Source organism: Thamnophis elegans, chromosome 1, assembly GCF_009769535.1.
Source record: "Thamnophis elegans isolate rThaEle1 chromosome 1, rThaEle1.pri, whole genome shotgun sequence".
Classification (NCBI taxonomy): Eukaryota; Metazoa; Chordata; class Lepidosauria; order Squamata; family Colubridae; genus Thamnophis; species Thamnophis elegans.
Window position 1 is genome coordinate 178,199,251 of NC_045541.1, and position 19,778 is coordinate 178,219,028.

General features: G+C 46.5%; 1 protein-coding gene across 7 annotated transcripts in view; it reads left to right on the plus strand.

Annotated features, from left to right (window-relative positions):
* Positions 1-19,778, plus strand: part of PTPRS (protein tyrosine phosphatase receptor type S) — a 253,282-nt gene that overhangs the window by 161,134 nt on the left and 72,370 nt on the right. For all 7 annotated transcript variants that reach the window (XM_032228406.1, XM_032228699.1, XM_032228565.1 and 4 more), the window contains 2 exons: positions 11,214-11,519; positions 16,323-16,516. In XM_032228406.1, the coding sequence (XP_032084297.1) occupies positions 11,214-11,519; positions 16,323-16,516 (500 nt within the window). The remainder of the gene's footprint in view (positions 1-11,213; positions 11,520-16,322; positions 16,517-19,778) is intronic.

Consider the following 19,778-nt stretch of genomic DNA (forward strand, 5'->3'; position numbering starts at 1 on the left):
GCCATCTAGTCTCAAGGAATGGGGGATTGCTTGCAGGATGCTGCTTAATGTACCTCGAAGAGCCGAGGTGGCGCAGTGGTTAGGGTGCAGTACTGCAGGCCGCTTCAGCTGACTGTTATCTGCAGTTCAGCAGTTCTAATCTCACCGGCTCAAGGTTGACTCAGCCTTCCATCCTTCCGAGGTGGGTGAAATGAGGACCCAGACTGTGGGGGCGATATGCTGACTCTGTAAACCGCTTAGAGAGGGCTGAAAGCCCTATGAAGCGGTATATAAGTCTAACTGCTAACTTAGATTTGGTGGGGCAGAGGGGGGGGAACCACCTGGAATTGGGGCCCGATGGGGGCCCGTTAATTTGTTTTCTGTTTTTGCATTCTTCCTGACCGTAATTACGGGGCCAACATCCAGCCAAGGACTCTCCTTCTTCACCTTTTTCAGAGCCTTCTTAACACGTACGGGTTTTGTCAGGGCGGGAGAAGGGATTGGCAGCGTTTCCGTTGTAACGAAAAAGGGGGCGGTGGATGAAATAACGTCCTCTTTTTTCTTCTTCTACCGAGATAACGGCGGGAGGGCTGGTGGATTGGAAGGGGAAATAGGCAGCTGGAAACGACCAGGCGCTGATTTTGATGTTTTGCTTTGCTTGTGTTTGATTGGGTGGGTGGGCGGGATTTCTGCAGGCGGGGTAGACAGAGGCTGTGGTGGAAGTGGCTGTGGGTAGCTGGGAAATGGTCTATTTGGCTTCCCCCTGAAAGGGAAGGAAGGGTCTTTCACCCACCGGCCGCTCACCCAGGAGGAAAGGCTGAGGATCTTTCTGGGCTCCCATCATTCGATTCCATCGGCCCTGAAGAGAGTTGCCCCCCCCCTGCCCCCTCCCCGATACCTGGAATAAAGCCAAACCAGGAGTAATCTGGGCCCTGGGTTGAGGTCTGGGGCCAAGGATCACTCTCCCTTCCTTTCCTCTCTTCCCCCCTCTGTCCTTCCTTCCCATCCATCTATTCCCTCCCCTCCCCATCCATTTATTTCCTTTTCCACCCATCGCCTCCCTCCCTCCCTTTCTTTCTTCCTTCCCACTCCAGAGGTGGGTTGCCTAGGTCGCAAAACCGGCAACCAGCCAGGCCTGCCATGCCCCCAAACCCTCACCGGTGCTGGGCAGCCGCCATTTTGGTTTGTAGTGACTGTGCATGTGCCGTTCACTGTTAAGTTGTTCTGCGCATGCACAAAGAACAATTTACACTGAACAGTGCACGCATGCGTGTTGCACGTGTGTTGCGAACCGGTAGTAAAACTGGCAGCAAGCCACCCCTGTCCCACTCACCCATTTCCTTCTTTCCTTCCTCTCTTCCCTCGCACCCTTCCTTCCTTCCCTCCCACCCATTTATTTCCTTTCTTCCCCACCCATTTCCTTCCTTCCTCTCTCCCTCTCACCCTTCCTTCCTTCCTTCTCACCCATCCATTTCCTTTCTTCCCCACCCATTTCATTCCTCCCGTCCTCCCACCCTTCCTTCCTTCCCACCCATCTATTTTCTTTGTTCCACACTCATTTCCTTCCTCTCTCCCTCTCACCCTTCCTTCCTTCCTTCCTTCCTACCTACCTACCCATCTATTTCCTTTGTTGCCCACCCATTTCCTTCCTTCCTCTCTCCCTCTCACCCTTCCTTCCTTCCCACCCATCCATTTCCTTTCTTCCCCACCCATTTCATTCCTCCCATCCTCCCACCCTTCCTTCCTTCCCACCCATCTATTTCCTTTGTTGCACACCCATTTCCTTCCTCTCCTTCTCATCCTTCCTTCCTTCCCACCCACCCATCTATTTCCTTTCTTCCCCACCCATTCTCTCCCTCCCTCCCTCCCACCCTTCCTTCCTTCCCACCCATCTATTTCCTTTGTTGCACACCCATTTCCTTCCTCTCCCTCTCATCCTTCCTTCCTTCCTTCCCACCCATCTATTTCCTTTCTTCCCCACCCATTCTCTCCCTCCCTCCCTCCCACCCTTCCTTCCTTCCCACCCATCTATTTCCTTTGTTGCACACCCATTTCCTTCCTCTCCTTCTCATCCTTCCTTCCTTCCCACCCACCCATCTATTTCCTTTCTTCCCCACCCATTCTCTCCCTCCCTCCCTCCCACCCTTCCTTCCTTCCCACCCATCTATTTCCTTTGTTGCACACCCATTTCCTTCCTTCCTTCCTCTCTCCCACCCTTCCTTCCCACCCATCTATTTTCTTTGTTCCACACTCATTTCCTTCCTCTCTCCCTCTCACCCTTCCTTCCTTCCTTCCTTCCTTCCTACCCATCTATTTCCTTTCTTCCCCACCCATTTCCTTCCTCTCTCCCTTTCACCCTTCCTTCCCACCCATCTATTTCCTTTCTTCCCCACCTGTTTCCTTCCTTCCTGTCTCCCTCCCACTCTTCCTTCATATCCACCCATCTATTTCCTTTCTTCCCCACCCATTTCCTTCCCTTCCCATCCCTTTCCTCCTCCCCCCTCTCTCTGTTCCTTTCTCTCTTCCCCCCCCCCCAAGCAATTAGTTCACAGCATCTCTGCTTCCTGGGGGGGGGCACCTGGGGCAGGGTGAGGATTGCCCGGTGGTCTTGTAACCCCCTGAAAACCTGTCTTTTGTTTCCTGACTGGCTGCTGGAGGAAGGAGCCCAAATCTTTCCTGTTCCTGGTGGCATCCTTCAGCGTTCAGATCTCCCAGTTGGTCTTTTCCTCCTCTTCCTCCTTCTTCCTTTCTTTTAACTTGTTTTCTCCTCCAATGCAGCCTTCTCCTCATACAGTCTTCCTGGCGAGTTCCCTTTCCTTTTCCATCCTTTCTGTGTATCTTTCTCTCCCTCCCTCTTTCTGTCTCTCTCTTTCTCCCTCGCCTGGCATGTCTGTTTGATATATAGCATGTTTTTTTCCCCTCCTTCTCTTTCTTGTCTTCACTCCCAGGGCATATCTGCATATTTTTCAGCCTGTCCAGATTTCTCTTCTCGAAGTTCTGCAAGGATTTCCGATAAGGTGATGTTTTCCGAAAATTAGACGTGGGGGAGCAATCTCCCTCTGCATTTCAGTCAAGTTTGACACTTCTCAACCTGTTCTGAACCAAAATGTTCTTCTCAAGCTATTATGAGGCAGCGTCACACTAGGTTTCCAAGAGAAATAATTGCCCCCCGAATACATAACATTGGAAGAGATTATTTCAAAATGTTATTTTATGCAGGGCGTTCAGGAATATGTGCATATCTTACAGGGAATGTTTCCGCTGCATGCATAAACCAGCATGATTCTTTTTATTTTTTTTATTTTTTTTTGCTGGTGTGTCATTTTTGGAGTGACTTCCAATTTATTTATTTACTTAGCTCGAGACACTTTACAGAGGTCATGCAATCACTGAGATGCAAATTTAGTTTAACCAAAGCAGCTCATCAACTCTGCATGATGACGAAAACAGATGCCAAGCAAGTAGGAAAAGTGTTAGGAAAATGTGAACACTAAACAAGGTTATAGAAGAATAGAATAGAATAAAATAGAGAATAGAATAGCATAGCATAGAATAACAGAATAGAGAACAGAATAGAATAGAATAGCAGAGTTGGAAGGGACCTTAGAGGTCTTCTAATCCAACTAGAAGCCCAGGCAGGAAACCCTATACCGTTTCTGACAAATGGTTGTCCAACCTCTTCTTAAAAGCTTGCATTGTTGGAGAATTCACAACTTCTGGTGGCAAGTTATTCCACTGGTTAATTATTCGAACTGCCAGGAAATTCCACTTCAGTTCCAGGTTGCTTCTCTCCTTGATTAGTTTCCACCCATTGCTTCTTATCCTGCCCTCGGGTGCTTTAGAGAATAGGTTGACACCCCTCTTCTTTGTATAGTGAAAGAGAAATGCCAGACTATTACCAGGCCGTTTTCAACTATCCATCCGTGGTCAGTAAAGTGAGGACCCGGATTGTTTGGGGCAATACATTGACGTTGTAAAACTCTTAGACAGCTGTAAAGAACTGTGAAGCAGTATATAAGTCTAAGTGCTATTGCTATCTATCTATCTATCTATCTATCTATCTATCTATCTATCTATCTATCTATCTATCTATCTATCTACCTACCTACCTACCTACCTACCTACCTACCTACCTACCTACCTACCTACCTATCTACCTACCTATCTCTATTCATACATCCATATCTACCTACCTACCTACCTACCTACCTACTTACTTACTTACCTACCTATCTACCTATCTATCTCTATTCATACATCCATATCTACCTACCTACCTACCTACCTATCTATCTATCTATTCTGTCTCTCTAACTTCTGTCTATCTACAATACCTCTCTCTCTCTCCCTCCCTCCCTCCCTCTCTCTCTCTCTCTTTCTTTCTTTCCAGAGCCTGGTGGCACAGTGGTTAAAATGCAGTATTGCAGGCAAACTCCATTGCCAGGCGTTCGATCCTAACCAACTCAAGGTTGAGTCAGCCTTTCATCCTTCCGAGGTAAAATGAAGACCCAGATTGTTGGGGGTCAGTAGGCTGACTCTGCAAACTGCTTAGAGAGGGCTGTGAAGCGGCATATAAATCCAAGGGCTCTTGTTATCATGGTGAATCCCTGATTCTTCAGACTGAGCAGGACCTATGGCATTTTCTCCAGGAGACATCTCCCAGGCTTGCTCTTCATAACTAGAACCTTTTCTATGCAGATATGCCCCTTTCCTTTCCTCTAAGGTGTCCTGTCACCACATCTCTGCTTAGCTTTTCTCCCAATCCACCCATCGTCCCCGTTTGCAAATGCTTCCAAATCCTCCATGCAACCATCCCTGGCTTGGCTGATACCCCTTTCCCCTGCCTTGCACGGCATGTCTTTTCACAGCACTTCTCCGCTAAAGTGTGGGGAGGGGGGCCCCCTCCAAGCATCAAAACCCCCAAGATTTTTGTTAAAAACAAATCCATTAAACTAAAGGTAACGTATTCTCTCTCTCTCTCTTTTTTTCGATCTTGAAAGAATTTAGTGTTTAACTCTTCAAGTACCAAAGACGATAGGCTGGGGTGCCTAGGGAATCTCTAAAAGGTATCCCAAAATCAGAGATTAGAGAGAGAGGGGGAAAAATGGAATTATGGGGGTGGGAAAAAAAAAGAGAGATACCTTGCCCCAGTTCTTCCAAAAAAATCCATAGATTCGGCTTCTTCTTTTGGCTAAGTCGTTCCATTTCCCTTTGGATAAGTCCTTTGTCTTCTCAGCATTGACTTAGCCAGATGGGTGAAGGAAAACACCAAAGGACCCCCCCCCCCCCGGCAAAAAAACCTCCATTGCCCCATGGAGACATTTGACTCTAGGAAACCCCTTTAAAAAAAAAAGTTTGGGGAGTAAGTTTGGTTCTTCTTTAAATAGCCAGTGGCCATGACGTTGAGTTCTCCAAAGTCTATGGTACCTAAAGGGTTAAAAAATTTTTAAAAAAATCCTTATCGCTTCGGTTATGAAAGCTCAGTCAGGGGTCCCTTGTTGAGTCTTGGAGACGGTCCACTTTTAACGCGTGTGAAAGTGTTCAGAAGGTGAGTACCAGCTAATTCACAAATACAGCCGAACCTGTTTCCTTCTTGAACCCCTCCAAAAATGGCATCTCCAAATTTATTGCACCCCTTGGAATTACCTGCCCAGTCCTTGGTGGCTGTGGGGAAACAAGGGTGTAGTGCCCACTGTTGTGTGCGGGGACACACACACACACACACACCACCTTCCCAGTGCTTAATCGCCCTTGCCCCTTGGTGGAGAAAATGCAAGCTCCTGCCTGCACACTAACATCCACCCACCCACCCACATGCGCTCTTGCCTCCCTTGAATTCACACAGGTTGGGCTGGATTGTGAAGGAAAGTCCTTATGGATCCTCTCAACAGCAAGGCCAGCGTGTGGTGGCATCTTGGCACAGACGGTATGGTCCAGAGAAAGTCATAGAATGGAGCATTCCCTTGGCATTCCCTTGTGGCTTAGCCAGGGGGAAGGGGGGGCAGGGCGAACCCAGTTCATGGTTTTTATCTGTCCTGCCCCAAAGTGGATTGTTTAGAAGGGTGAGTGGACAGACACACCCCGTCCTGTCTTCGCTGGGAACCAGGCTGGCAAAAGTTGGAAGTCTGCATTTTGGGGGGGCTGCTGCCCCTGTTTTCTGGAAGTAAGAACTTACTGGGTTGAGGACTCCCCATGTTTTCAAAGCCACCCAGAATCTGGTAGGTCTTATTATAGTGGGCTTCTTGGTGAGGAGAAGAAGGTTAGATAAGGGTTGAGGATGGTGGGTAGAAAAAGACCCCTTTCAGATAGCTCTCTGTCGGGCGCAAATTAAAAAATAAAACTCATTCCTCAGAGGACGCGAAAGGGTTACCCAAAGACCTTTCTTGTTTAGCGTTTCTTGTTTAGCCTTATTTAATCCTTCATCTTATTCACTGCTTCTTGTTCAGCCTTGTTTAATGCTTCTTGTTTAGCCTATTCATTCGTTTACTCCAGTGGTTTTTTTTTTCAAACTTGGCTCTCTTAAGACCCGTGGACTTCAACTCCCGGAATTCCTCAGCTCGCTTGCTGAGAGTTGGAGTCCACTGGTCTTCAAATGGCCAAGTGTGAAAAGCATGGATTTAAACCATTTGCACGACTGTCTCACCACAGGAATCCCGAAAGCACTGTGGCAAGGAGAGTGAGTTTGTGGACATCTTGAGAAAATCATATTTTCCAAATAAAAAAATGTCATGTAGAATGAGGTCCTTCTGTAGCCTTTACTCAACATCTCCAAATTTGGGCAAGGATAGTTTTCCAAGCTATAAAATAAATATGGCTGGAGCCGAGGTGGCGCAGTGGTTAAATGCAGCACTGCAGGCTACTTCAGCTGACTGCAGTTCTGCAGTTCGGCTGTTCAAATCTCACCGGCTCAGGGTTGACTCAGCCTTCCATCCTTCCGAGGTGGGTAAAATGAGGACCCGGATTGTTGTTGTTGGGGGCAATATGCTGACTCTGTAAACCACTTAGAGAGGGCTGAAAGCCCTATGAAGCAGTATATAAGTCTAACTGCTATTGCTATTGCTTACCTTTTAAAGTGAACCTCGGCGTCTTTAAGCTGGGTGGACTTCAATTCCCACAATTCCTCAGCCAGCCCAGCTTAAAGTCCCTGAGGTTCAGAAACACAGTTTTAGTGTGTCCCACCCTTCACTAGATGCCTTTGAGATTCTACCCAGCTCCAGGACTGTGTGATCACCTGGGGCAAAATAAATTGAATTACCGAAGAGGAATTGAAAGTTGGATTTCATACCTCAAATTATATAGTCTTATCACACGCGCCTTCTCCCAGCCTCCAAAATAGGTAGCCTCTCTGCAGGAAAACAACAAATCCAACATAAATTGGATAATTTTCGGCACCGCACTGTCTATCCTTGAAGAGGATTTATGACAATTTGATTGTCTTTGATTGGAATAATTGACTTGTCCCAGTTTTGAAGCAGGAGAAGCCCTGTACTTGTGATGCCGAAGAGTTTTTTTTTTTTTTTAAGAAAACCTACTTAAAACAGGCTGACCTCCTCTTTCCTTTTCAAACCTTCCCAATTAAATAGTAAAAAGAACAAACCCAGAATACAGTAATGGGATTATTGGCAGGTGTGTAAATTGGGAACAATGGAATTCAGCACAAAAGACTAATCCAAGTCTATAGCACAGGTTCAAAGCAGAACTAATTGTGTAATAATCCCACCACCACGTTAACTAACATGCGTGAAAAATTAGCTTGGGCGTCTCTCATTCTCCCTCTAAACTGGAATATTTTAAGAGTTGGGAATGAACGAAATACAGGAAGTCCTTGACTTGCGACCACAATTGAGCCTAAAATTTCTGTGGCCAAGTGAGACATTTGTTAAGTGAATTTTGCCCCATTTCACGACTTTCCTGGCTACGTTTGTTAAGTGAATCATGGCAGTTGTTAAATTAATGATTAGTGACACCGTTGTTAAGCGAATCTGGCTTCCCCATGGACTTTGCTTGTCAGAAGGTCGCAAAAGGGGATCATGTGACCCCGGGACACTGCGACCGTCATAAATATGAATCAGTTGCCCAAGCATCTGAATTTTGATCACCTGATCATGGGGATGCTGCAAAGGTTGTAACTGTGAAAAACTGTCACAAGTCACATTTTTCAGTGCCCGCATAACTTCAGAAAATAGAATAGAATAGAATAATAGAGTTGGAAGGGACCTTGGAGGTCTTCTAGTCCAACCCCCTGCTTCAGACAAATGGTTATCCAACATCTTCTTAAAAACTTCCAGTTTTGGAGCATTCATAACTTCTGGAGGCAATTTGTTCCATGGATTAATTGTTCTAACAGTTGAAATTAATTGCCCTGCTCTATTACTGTGAAACAATAAAAGGATAAAAAAGTGAGAAACACCTTTTCCATAAACACCCCTGGGTTTGTTTCCCATCGGCGTTTAGAAATGGCATCCCCAATACAAATAAAAATTAGCCATTTAAATTTTTAGAATTTAAAATTTAGAAACGGGATCCGTAATTTGAAATAAATAAGGAAAGAAGGATGGGAAGTGAGGGCCTTTCCATCTAAATTAGTTTGAGCTGGACGTGAGAGAAGACTTGTATCGGCCTAACATTTTTTGCAAACGTTGCCCTCCTTGTTTTGAGTTACCCACAATTTTTTTTTTCAACCTTGGCAACCTTTTAAAGATGTTCTGGTCTTCCAACTCCCAGAATTCTTTGCTGGCTAGGGAATTCTGGGAGTTGAAGTCCACCCATCTTAAAATAGCTTAGCTTGTGAAACGCTGCTTCGAACAATCGGGAAAAAATGCCACATCTTTGCTTGGATTTGGTTTGGAGGGCAGGTGCCCTACTCATTTCATTCGGGATTTCCATTCTTCCCAGCAAGTGTCAGGGATAAGCACAGGATGGTAATTTGAACTCAGAACCCTCTTGGCACCAGTTAAAAAGAAGGAGCCTCTCTGTTACTTCCTCTGCTGAAGCCTGTCATAAGGAGGCAGGTTGAGGGGGGGGGCACAGGAACAGGGGTGTTTTGGGGGGAGAGCCAGTGAGTTCAGGCCCGGGTCTTAGCAACCTCCCATGAATCCCATCGTCCCCAGCTGAACTTTCGCGAGAACAGTCTGATAAAGTTAACCGGTGCTTGAAGGTAGGTAAACCAGACTACTGAACCTGGACTCTAGACGGCTTTTGCTTGATGAATAATTTGAGGATTACTATTACTATTATCATTATTATTATTACGGTTATTTCCCTTATTTTAATTTTATTTTAAACCCGACCCTATGGTTTTTATTATTGCTTGATTTTTATTTTATTTTATTTATTTTTTTGCGTTCCAAACTGCTCTGTTGCTTTTCATTGTCTGTCGTTTTATTGGAGGGCTAGTTAAGAAATTGAGATGTGTGTGAATTTCACAACAGTTGGTGAATTATTTTAAAGCGATGGCAGCTTGGGCATCAACTCTTCCTTCCCCTAAACACAAATCTTCTAAACCAAGGATCTCCAAATGTGGTGAGTTCAAGACTTGTGGAGGGGCGGCCCGGGGTTGGACTAGAAGACCTCCAAGGTCCCTTTCGACTCCCAGACTTCCTCAGCTAACCAAGACTGGGAAATTCTGGGAACTGAAGTCTACAAGTCTTAAAGTTGCCAAGTTTGGAGAATATTGTCCTCAAAGAAAGCCCAGATGAGAATTTCCTTGAGCCGCCTAAAATTAAAGAGAAGTTTTCCCTTATCTTATTAACCAGATTTTATCAAGATGTATCGGCTGTAAAGCCTGCTAGGAATCATAAGCCTCTAAATTACAGACAGTCCTCGATTTACGACCATTCCTTTAAGCAACTAGTCAAAGTTACAACGCCACTGGAGGAAAAAAAGTGACAGAAGACCCGTCCTCTTATGACGGTTGCAGCATTCCCAGGTTGACGTGATCAAAATTAGGCTGCTTGGTGAATGTATTTACGATGGCTGCAGCGTCCCTGGGTCACGGGGAAACCGTTTGCAAATTTTCCCAGCCAGCTTCTGACCTGAATGGCGGGGGGGGGGAGCTGGATTCACTTAACGACCATGTGATGATTAACTTAACAACTGCAGTATTTCACTTAATCACGGAGAGAAAAGTTTGTAAAATCAGACGCAACTCCCACCTTAACAACCACCTTGCTTAACGATGGAAATTTTGCTCTCAGTTGTGGTCGTAAGTTGAAGACAACCTGTAGAACTTGCTATTAAGCCTCTTTCAAGGGGAACCTAGCTGAAGACGGGAAGGTGAATATGAATCAGGAGGGAGAGAAAGAAAAGAAAGAAAGAAAGAAAGAAAGAAAGAAAGAAAGAAAGAAAGAAAGAAAGAAAGAAAGAAAGAAAGAAAAAAAAATAGGAAAACTTTCTGCTCTGTGGCGCTAAAAGCCTTAATCACAATTATAAATTGCTATTTGCCACCTGCAGATTAGCGAATGGAGAAGATGTCTGCGATTCTCCTGTGGTTGCCGAGAGGAGATCCCAGAAAGTAATGGATCCCTCCCGGCTTCTAGGCCAGATTGAGAAGGAAGCAGATTCAGGGATGAGATGTGGTTGCTTATTGGTGGAATTGCAGGGATCCTGGCGGTCCCGGGATTTTCCCCAATGATAGGAATAGGATGGATGGCAGGGAGAATTTATCCTTTTTATAGGAATGGAAGAAGCACAATGTTCTAAGCTGGTGTTTCTCGTCTATGGGAATTTTAAGATGGGTGGACAGAAAAGCTGGCTGGGGGGATTCTGGGAGTTGAAGTCCACCCATCTTAAAATTCTCGCAGTTGAGAAATACTGATCGATGAGGGGCAGAAACTCAAAGATGGCTGCCGCCATGGTGCCATGGCAACTGCCATCTTGCCTTTTTTGACCTGCTAAGTGCCAGCTAGCCCAACTAAACACTGTGTCTCTTGAGTTGCATTGCCCGCTTGCCTTTTCCCCCCGTTAATCCTTCATTTATTTCCATTTTCATAGAAAAGAAGCCCATTTTGTTTTTATTTTTCCGAGTTTTTATGTTCCCGGGCCAAGCTTTTTTTATTATTATTATTATTATTTATTTGGTGCGTTTCGTTTCGGGTTTTTTTGTTATCATTTTTTCCTTTTTTTTTTCCTTTTATCTTTCCTATATTTTGTTTTCCACCCGCCCCCCCTCTTCTCCTCCCCCCCTCTCTTCCCCCGATTCCCGCCACCCCGAACTACCCCTCCCGCTACCGTAGAACCGTCCGCCCCCCCTCAAGACGTAAAATGTGTCAGCACCAGGTCCACGGCCATTCTGGTAAGTTGGCAACCGCCTCCCGTGGAGAGCCAAAACGGTGACTTGGAAGGATATAGTGTCCGCTATCGAGGCCTGGATCCCGAGGTCAGCGAATTGAAAGAGGTGAAGGATATTCCCGCCACAACTACCCAGATCAGCCTGGACTCCCTGGAGAAATGGACGGAGTACCGCATCACCGTGGTGGCGCATACGATTATGGGGCCCGGCCCGGAAAGCTCGCCCATCATTGTCCGTACCGACGAAGATGGTAAGTGGGACTTCTCCCTAAATTGATTTCTAAATTGTATTTGTAGCCTGCCTTTATTGTTTTTACCAACAATCCAAGGCGGTCAACATAGCCAACAAACCTCTTCCAGTTTTCCCCATAACAACAACCCTGCGAAGTGGATTAGTTAGGCTGACAGAAAGGGACTGGCCCAAAGTCACCCAGCTAGCTTTTGTGCCTAAGGCAGAACTAGAACTCATAATCTCCTGGTGTTTGGCCCAGAGTCACCCAGACAACTTTCATTCCTATCACAAGACTAGAATTCATCATCTCCTGGTGATTGGCCCAAAGTTATCCAATGGCTAAGACAGGACTAGAACTCACTGCCTCCTGGTGATTGGCCCAAAGTCACTCAGCTGGCTTTCATGCCTAAAGCAAGACTAGAACTCACCGCCTCCTGGTGATTGGCCCAAAGTCACTCAGCTGGCTTTCATGCCTAAAGCAAGACTAGAACTCACCGTCTCCTGGTGATTGGCCCAAAGTCACCCAGCTGGCTTTTGTGCCTAAGGCAGGACTAGAACTCATAATCTCCTGGTGTTTGGCCCAGAGTCACCCAGACAACTTTCATTCCTAACACAGGACTAGAATTCATCATCTCCTGGTGATTGGCCCAAAGTTATCCAATGGCTAAGACAGGACTAGAACTCACCGCTTCCTGGTGATTGGCCCAAAGTCACCCAGTTGGCTTTTGTGCCTAAGGCAGGACTAGAACTCACCATCTCCTGGTGATTGGCCCAAAGTCACCCAGCTGGCTTTTGTGCCTAAGGCAGGACTAGAACTCACCATTTCCTGGTGATTGGCCCAAAGTCACCCAGCTGGCTTTTGTGCCTAAGGCAGGACTAGAACTCACCATCTCCTGGTGATTGGCCCAAAGTTATCCAATAGCTAAGACAGGACTAGAACTCACCGCTTCCTGGTGATTGGCCCAAAGTCACCCAGCTGGCTTTCATGCCTAAAGCGAGACTAGAACTCATAATCTCCTGGTGTTTGGCCCAAAGTCACCCAGACAACTTTCATTCCTATCACAGGACTAGAATTCATCATCTCCTGGTGTTTGGCCCAAAGTCACCCAGCTGGCTTTCATGCCTAAAGTGGGACTAGAATTCACTGCCCCTCCAGACTATTGGCCCAAAGTAAGCCAGAGGAAGTAGAATTCATGGCTTCCTGGTGATTGGCCCAAAGTCACCCAGCCGGCTTTCATGCCTAAGGCTGAGGGTAGAACAAGAAGCAATGGGTGGAAACTAATCAAGGAGAGAAGCAACTTAGAACCGAGGAGAAATTTCCTGACAGTTAGAACAATTAATCAGTGGAACAGAAGTTCCCTCCAGAAGTTGTGAATGCTCCAACACTGGAAGTCTTTAAGAAGATGCTGGATATTCATTTGTCTGAAACGGTATAGGGTTTCCTGCCTAGGCAGGGGGTTGGACTAGAAGACCTCCAAGGTCCCTTCCAACTCTGCTGTTGTACTGTATTGTATAAGGCAGTGCTATAATCCCTCGTCTCCTAGTGATTGGATCAAAGTCATCCAGCTACATTTTGTTTCTAAAGCAGAGCTATGACTCCTCACCTCCTAGAGATTGGCTCAGCGTCACCCAGCCATCGATTGTGCCTAAGGCGGGACTATAACTCCTCATCTTCTAGTTCCTAGCGATGGGCCCTAAGTCTCCCAGGTGGCTTTCATGCCTAAAATAGGACTAGAACTCCCAATCGCCTGGTGGTTGGCCTATAGTCTCCACCCAACGTTTATGCCTTAAGCTGGGACGATCATTCACCGCTTTCTTAACCTTGCGCTTTAACCACTAGGCTAAACTGGCTGGTACCCGGGTGAAACATAACGGTGGGGAAAAAAATTGTTTTAAGATTCAAACATAATTTCATTTTTAAAAAACAGTGTAAGGGCCCAACTGTTTTTAAAATAACACCTCCCTTTCCGTGTGAGAAAGTGGGTTTCTCGTTGCAAAAAACACTCCAGAGACACTTTCTCTTTGGCCTCTGCAATAGGAATGGCATTTGGGGGGCGGGCAGGGGGGGGTGTTTGTCCAGAAATCCGTGGAAACCTCTCGCAGAGGATTGCCGCGGCAGGTAAGAGCCGAGCCAATCTCCCGCGGAGAGGTGTAGCGAACAGCCATTAATGAAGTGCTACTGGCGCTTTATTCATTTTCGGCCCTCTCATTTATCACACTCTCTGGAAAGGACGTGGTAGGACGGCCAAACGCCAGGTGGATAATGGGGAAAATATCCAAGTATTGTCGTGCCAATTTCCCTGGGAGCATAAAAACTAACTCTGAGAATTCAGAGCAGTGTTTGTGCAACTTGGCCACTTTAAAATGCATGGACTTCAACTCCCAGAATTCCCCAGCCAGCTTTGCTGGCTGGGGAATTCTGGGAGTTGAAGTCCATGCATTTTAAAGTGGCCAAGTTGCACAAACATTGATTTAAAGGCTTTTTTTTTTGGTGCGGCTTTATTGAACTACAGGTAGTCCTTGACTTACGACCCCAATTTCTGTCAAGAGACGTTTGCTAAATGAACTTTCTCTCATTTTACAACCTTTCTTGCCCCCGTTGCTAAGCGAATCACTGCAATCTGTTCCGTTAGTAACGCGGCTGTTAAAGCGAATCTGGCTTCCCCGTTGATTTTGCTTGTCCGGAAGGTCGCAAAAGGGGAATCCCACGGCCCCAGGGGACCCTGCAATGGTCATAAATGCGAGTCAGTCGCTAAGCGTCTGAATTTTGATCACGTGGCCACGGGGAGGCTGCAAACGGTCATAAGTGTGAAAAACGGCTATAAATCACCTTTTCCAGTGCCGTGGTAACTTCGGTCACTAAATGAACCATTGTAAGTTGAGGACCACCTGTATATGGAACAATACGCTTTTCTTAAGGGAAGCTGTTGCCCTGTTCTATTTTCTAAGCCCGTCAATTCTTATTTACACCGATAATATCTTCCCCGGTTCCACTATTGGCTGGAAAATTAGCTAGTTCTTCTAACTTTTCATAACAGGTAGCAAAACGTACCTGATTTTGTCTGATTCCCCAGAAGTTAAGAAGGATCACTTATTGTTTATCCCTGGAAAGGAGGCCACCAGGAGATCCCAATGTAGGTTAGATTGAGAAAAAACCCCAAAATTCCTAGAAAAAGCAGTGAGAAATAGCAATAGCAGTTAGACTTATATACCGCTTCATAGGGCTTTCAGCCCTCTCTAAGCGGTTTACAGAGTCAGCATATTGCCCCCAACAACAATCCGGGTCCTCATTTTACCCACCTCGGAAGGATGGAAGGCTGAGTCAACCCTGAGCCGGTGAGATTTGAACAGCCAAACTGCAGAACTGCAGTCAGCTGAAGTAGCCTGCAGTGCTGCATTTAACCACTGCGCCACCAATCCTTTCCAAATTGCTGTCCTGAAAGCTACCGGATTGAATCCATGAAGGTTCAGGAATGAAGTTTAGCCTGTGGGAATCTTTTTCATGGTCGGCCACAGCTGGATGGTTGAGAATTTACTAGGAATTGTAGCGCCTTTCTTTGTCTATATGACAGTGCAATTTGTTGCCCGAGGTCCTACACCTTCCAGGGTTTCAGAGAATCCTACTTTTAACCTAGTTAAAATGTTTGCCGAGTTATACAGGCAGTCCTCGATTTACGACCACAATTGAGCCCAGCATTTCCCTAAGCAAAGACAGCCTTTAAGCGAATTCTGCCCCATTTTGCCACCTTTCTTGCTACTGCCGTTAAGTCAATCACAGCAGTCGTTAAGTTAGTCGCATGGTTGTTAAGTGAATCGGGCTTCCCCCTTTGACTTTGCTGGTCAGAAGGTCGCAAAAGGGGATCGCGTGATCCCCGGGACACTGCGACCGTCATAAATGTGAACCGGTTGCCAACCTTCCAGATTTTGATCAGGTTTGATCAGACCAGATTTTGATTTTTGCTGCAACGGTCGTAAGGGTGAAAAACGGTCACGAGTCACTGTTTTTAGTGCTGTTGTGACTTCAGACGGTCCCTAAACGAACGGTTGTAAGTCAAGGACTACCTATGTTCTGCCAATAATTTTGCCCCAAGGCAATCCGCGTGCCTCCTTCTGCCCTTTGCTGTAAGAAATTCTGAGTTTCATCCAGCCCAACATTGAGGTTAAAGGAGCATTTTATTCCCCTTCAGGAATTAGCAATTCCCCAAATCATCCAAATTTACCGTAAGAGGGGGAGAAAAAATAACGTGCCACCAGAGAAGAAGGGATAGCTGCAGTATATAAAGAAAATTTAAATCCAAGATAAGTTGACGGCTGGTTTTCCACCGGCTTATCTGTCAGGTTGCCATAGGGAAGAGACTTAATTAAGCTTTTTTAAAAAAAAATTTCCTGGGAACAAATCAGAGTCCAGAGGCAGAATCCTTGCGGGAAATGCCAGCTAGAATTCTTCACTTCTCCAAATAAAACTAGGGAAAAGTCTTTCTGAATTTAATTTTACGTACCCGGTTCTTTTCATTGGTTTCACGGTGACTTGCAACCATTAAAACATCCAGCAAATATATCAACAAGAAAACATCCCAACTGGCTAATACGGGTGGTCCTCGACTTACGACCACAATTGGGACCAGAATTTCCATTGCTAAGCAAGGCGTAGGGGAGGGGGGTGTTTCATGCCAGCATCTTCTGGTCCACCTGAAAACCAGGCGCGCTTTCGCTGGCTGTTTTCCATGACCTATTCCTCCCTATTAAAGTCGAACCCTTTTCTTTCTCCCCTCTCCTCCCCTTTCCCTCTTCTCTCTCTCCCTCCTCTCTTCTCGCCTTCCAGTGCCCAGTGCCCCACCTCGCAAGGTGGAGGTGGAAGTCCTCAATTCAACGGCCATCCAAGTCTTCTGGCGTTCCCCAATCCAGAACCGCCAGCATGGCCAGATCCGTGGCTACCAAGTACATTACATACGCATGGAGAACGGCGAAGCCAGTGGGTTGCCCCAGATCAAGGATGTCATGTTGGCTGATGCTCAGGTGAGGGGTGGGGAACGAGGGTCTCTCTCCTTTTGGGTGACAAGGGGCTTCTTGTGGCTGAATTTGAACCCAAAGCTACCACGCAGTTTATTAACAATGGATGTTTCCTTTTTCTCCTCCTCTTCCTCCTCCTCCTCCTCTTTTCGGGGCCTGAGTCAACTTTTGACTTCTGGGTGCTGCAGGTAGTCCTCGACTTACTACAGGGATCTTGAGAAACCCAAGTTTCCCTCCATCCTTATACAGGTAGCTCTCCACTTTACGACAGTCCACTTAGCGACTGGTCAAAGTTACAACGGCACTGAAAAAGGGGAACTTAGTTTCAGTTTCAGTTTCACTTTATTTGTATGCCGCCCTTTTCCCTGGGGGGACTCAGGGCGGCTCACAGTTCAAAGGAGGGGGGAAGGACAAACAATTTACAACATAAAGGCACTACATCATTTAAGAACTTAACAGTCATACAATTCGAGTAGGGGTTAGAGTCTTTAACCCAGGCCAGCTGGGACAGCCAGATTTTAAGGGCTTTGCGGAAGGTCTGGAGGGTGGTGAGGGTCCGGATCTCCACGGGGAGCTCGTTCCAGAGGGTCGGAGCAGCCACCGAGAAGGCTCTCCTCCGGGTAGTTGCCAGTCTACACTGGCTGGCTGATGGAATTCGGAGGAGGCCTAATCTATGCGATCTTATCGGTCTAGAGGAGGTAATTGGCAGTAGGTGGTCTCTCAACTTAGGGCTGCTTTTCACAGTTGCGACCCTCACCTTTGTGCGTCGAAAACAAGAATATTTTGTCTTTCCCCAAAAACAGATCCTGTAAAATAAGGCAATTAAAAATCTCTTTAATCGTTGCCCAGGTGCGTATTAAATATTTTCTTTCATTGTTGAAAGAAACAAAACACTAGGAACTGACAATGACCGAAGTTTGGAGTGTTGAGGTTGACCTCTGACGGTCCTTAACGTGAATATTAAAAGGGAAGATAAGTCTCGTCTATCCACTCAGTTCTAAGGGTAGTTCTCGACTTACGACCACAGTAGGGACCCGAAAAATTGTTATTAAGCAGCACAGTCATTAAGTCAGGCATCGCACAGCTGGCCCTGATTTTATGAGCTTTTTTTCCCCACTTAGCAAGGGCCCAGATTGTGATTATATGACCACAGCGTATTCTGGTGGTCATAAGTGTGAAGAGTGGTCATAGGTCCCTTTTTCAGCATTTCCATAACTTTAGAATGGTCACGAAATGAATGGTCATTAAGTGAGGACTGCCTATAGAGATCTGGTGCAGACTGATGCCAAGGAGGGTTTATTTATACGGTAGAAGCCGTTTCCCGTTCTACCTGGAGGTGCCAAGCCCTGATATTTAACACACCAAGCAAGGATTCAGCTCCATCTCTCCCGTATGGAGAAAGATTCTAGTCCTCATGATTCGGATGAAAATCAATTGAGCCAGGGAAGCACTTTCTCCAGGTTTCAAAGGGCAGCCAGAGCAGCCCGTGGTCGAAGAAGGAATTACAAGCAAGCATTTTAAAATGCTTACAGGTACTCCTCGACTTAACAACCGTAGTTTAAAGTTACAACGTCACTGGGGAAAAAAATAGCAATAGCAGTTAGACTTATATACCACTTCATAGGGCTTTCAGCCCTCTCTAAGCGGTTTACAGAGTCAGCATATCGCCCCCACAGTCTGGGTCCTCATTTCACTCACCTCGGAAAGATGGAAGGCTGAGTCAACCTTGAGCCGGTGAGATTAGAACCACCAAATTGCAGATAACAGTCAGCTGAAGTGGCCTGCAGTACTGCACCCTAACCACTGCGCCACCTCAGCTCTTGTGATTTAGGACCAGTTTTCATCCCCATGGTCACTGGATCAAAATTGCCCTCTTTTAGTATTTATTAAGATTTATAGGCTGCCCTTTTGGCAGCTGGCGTGTATTTAGGAGGGTTGCACCGTCTGTTGCAGTGCTGTTGTAACTTTGGATGGTCTAAATGAATGGCTGTAAGTCGAGGACTATCTATAATTCTGAAACCGCACTCTCTCCAGCCCAGTTCAGCCGCCCCTCCCCACCCCGCCTATGGCTCCATTAACCAGAGTGATGCATTCTTACTAACTAACCTCACCAATCTCCCACCTCCTCCCACTTTGCCCCAGCAACTTCAAGGATGTGGGGGCTTCTGAGCACTGACCTTTGTCTCCCCAGGCAGCCCCCCCCCTGTGTTCCCACCATCACCTCACTTTTCTTTCTCTTTCCCCTTTTTCATCCTCACCTGCTTACCTTCTTTTGCTCAGTGGGAGACCGATGATACTGCAGAATACGTAAGTAAGACGCTTCCGCTGTGATGACCTGTTCTTGGCTCCCTTCCCTGTTGTTAGTGATGGCATGTTGTTGAGTATCTCCCTTTCCCCCTCCCCTCCCCGCCTCTTCCTCTTCCCACCCACCCCCTCCCCTGTTAGGTTTTGTGCGGCTTGGTGTGCTTCAGCCCCTCTGAATGTTGGGTTCGCTTCTTTGCATGGAATCTGGGGGAGTTAACCCACCTTTAGAAATGATGGTTAAACCAGCATGGGGGTGCACAAATGCAAACCCTGTTCAACTAGCTTAAGAGGTGAGGATTAGACTAGCATAAGTGCGCACAGATGCAGATCCTGCTAAACCAATTTTAGAAATTAAGTTAAACTAACGTAGCAATAGCAGTTAGACTTATATACCGCTTCATAGGCCTTTCAGCCCTCTCTAAGCGGTTTACAGAGTCAGCATATCACCCACACAGTCTGGGTCCTCATTTCACCCACCTCGGAAGGATGGAAGGCTGAGTCAACCTTGAGCCGGTGAGATTAGAACCGCTGAACTGCAGATAACAGTCAGCTGAAATGGCCTGCAGTACTGCACGCTAACCACTGCGCCACCTCGGCTCGTAGATAGAATCAAGATCACGTGAAGGGTTAATACCACTTTATAATGCCTTGGTAAGGCCACACCTAGAATACTGCATCCAGGTTTGGTCGCCACAATGTGAAAAAGATGCTGAAACTCTAGAAAGAGCAACCAAGATTATTAGGGGACTGGAGGCTAAAACACACGATGAACGGTTGCAGGAACTGGGCATGGCTAGTCTAGTGAAGAGAAGGACCAGGGGAGACATGGTAGCAGTCTTCCAATATTTGAGGGGCTGCCACAGAGCGGAGGGGGTCAAGCTATTCTCCAAAGCACCTGAAGGTCAGACAAGGAAGAATGGATGGAAACTGACCAAGGAGAGATTCAACCTGGAAAAAAAAGAGA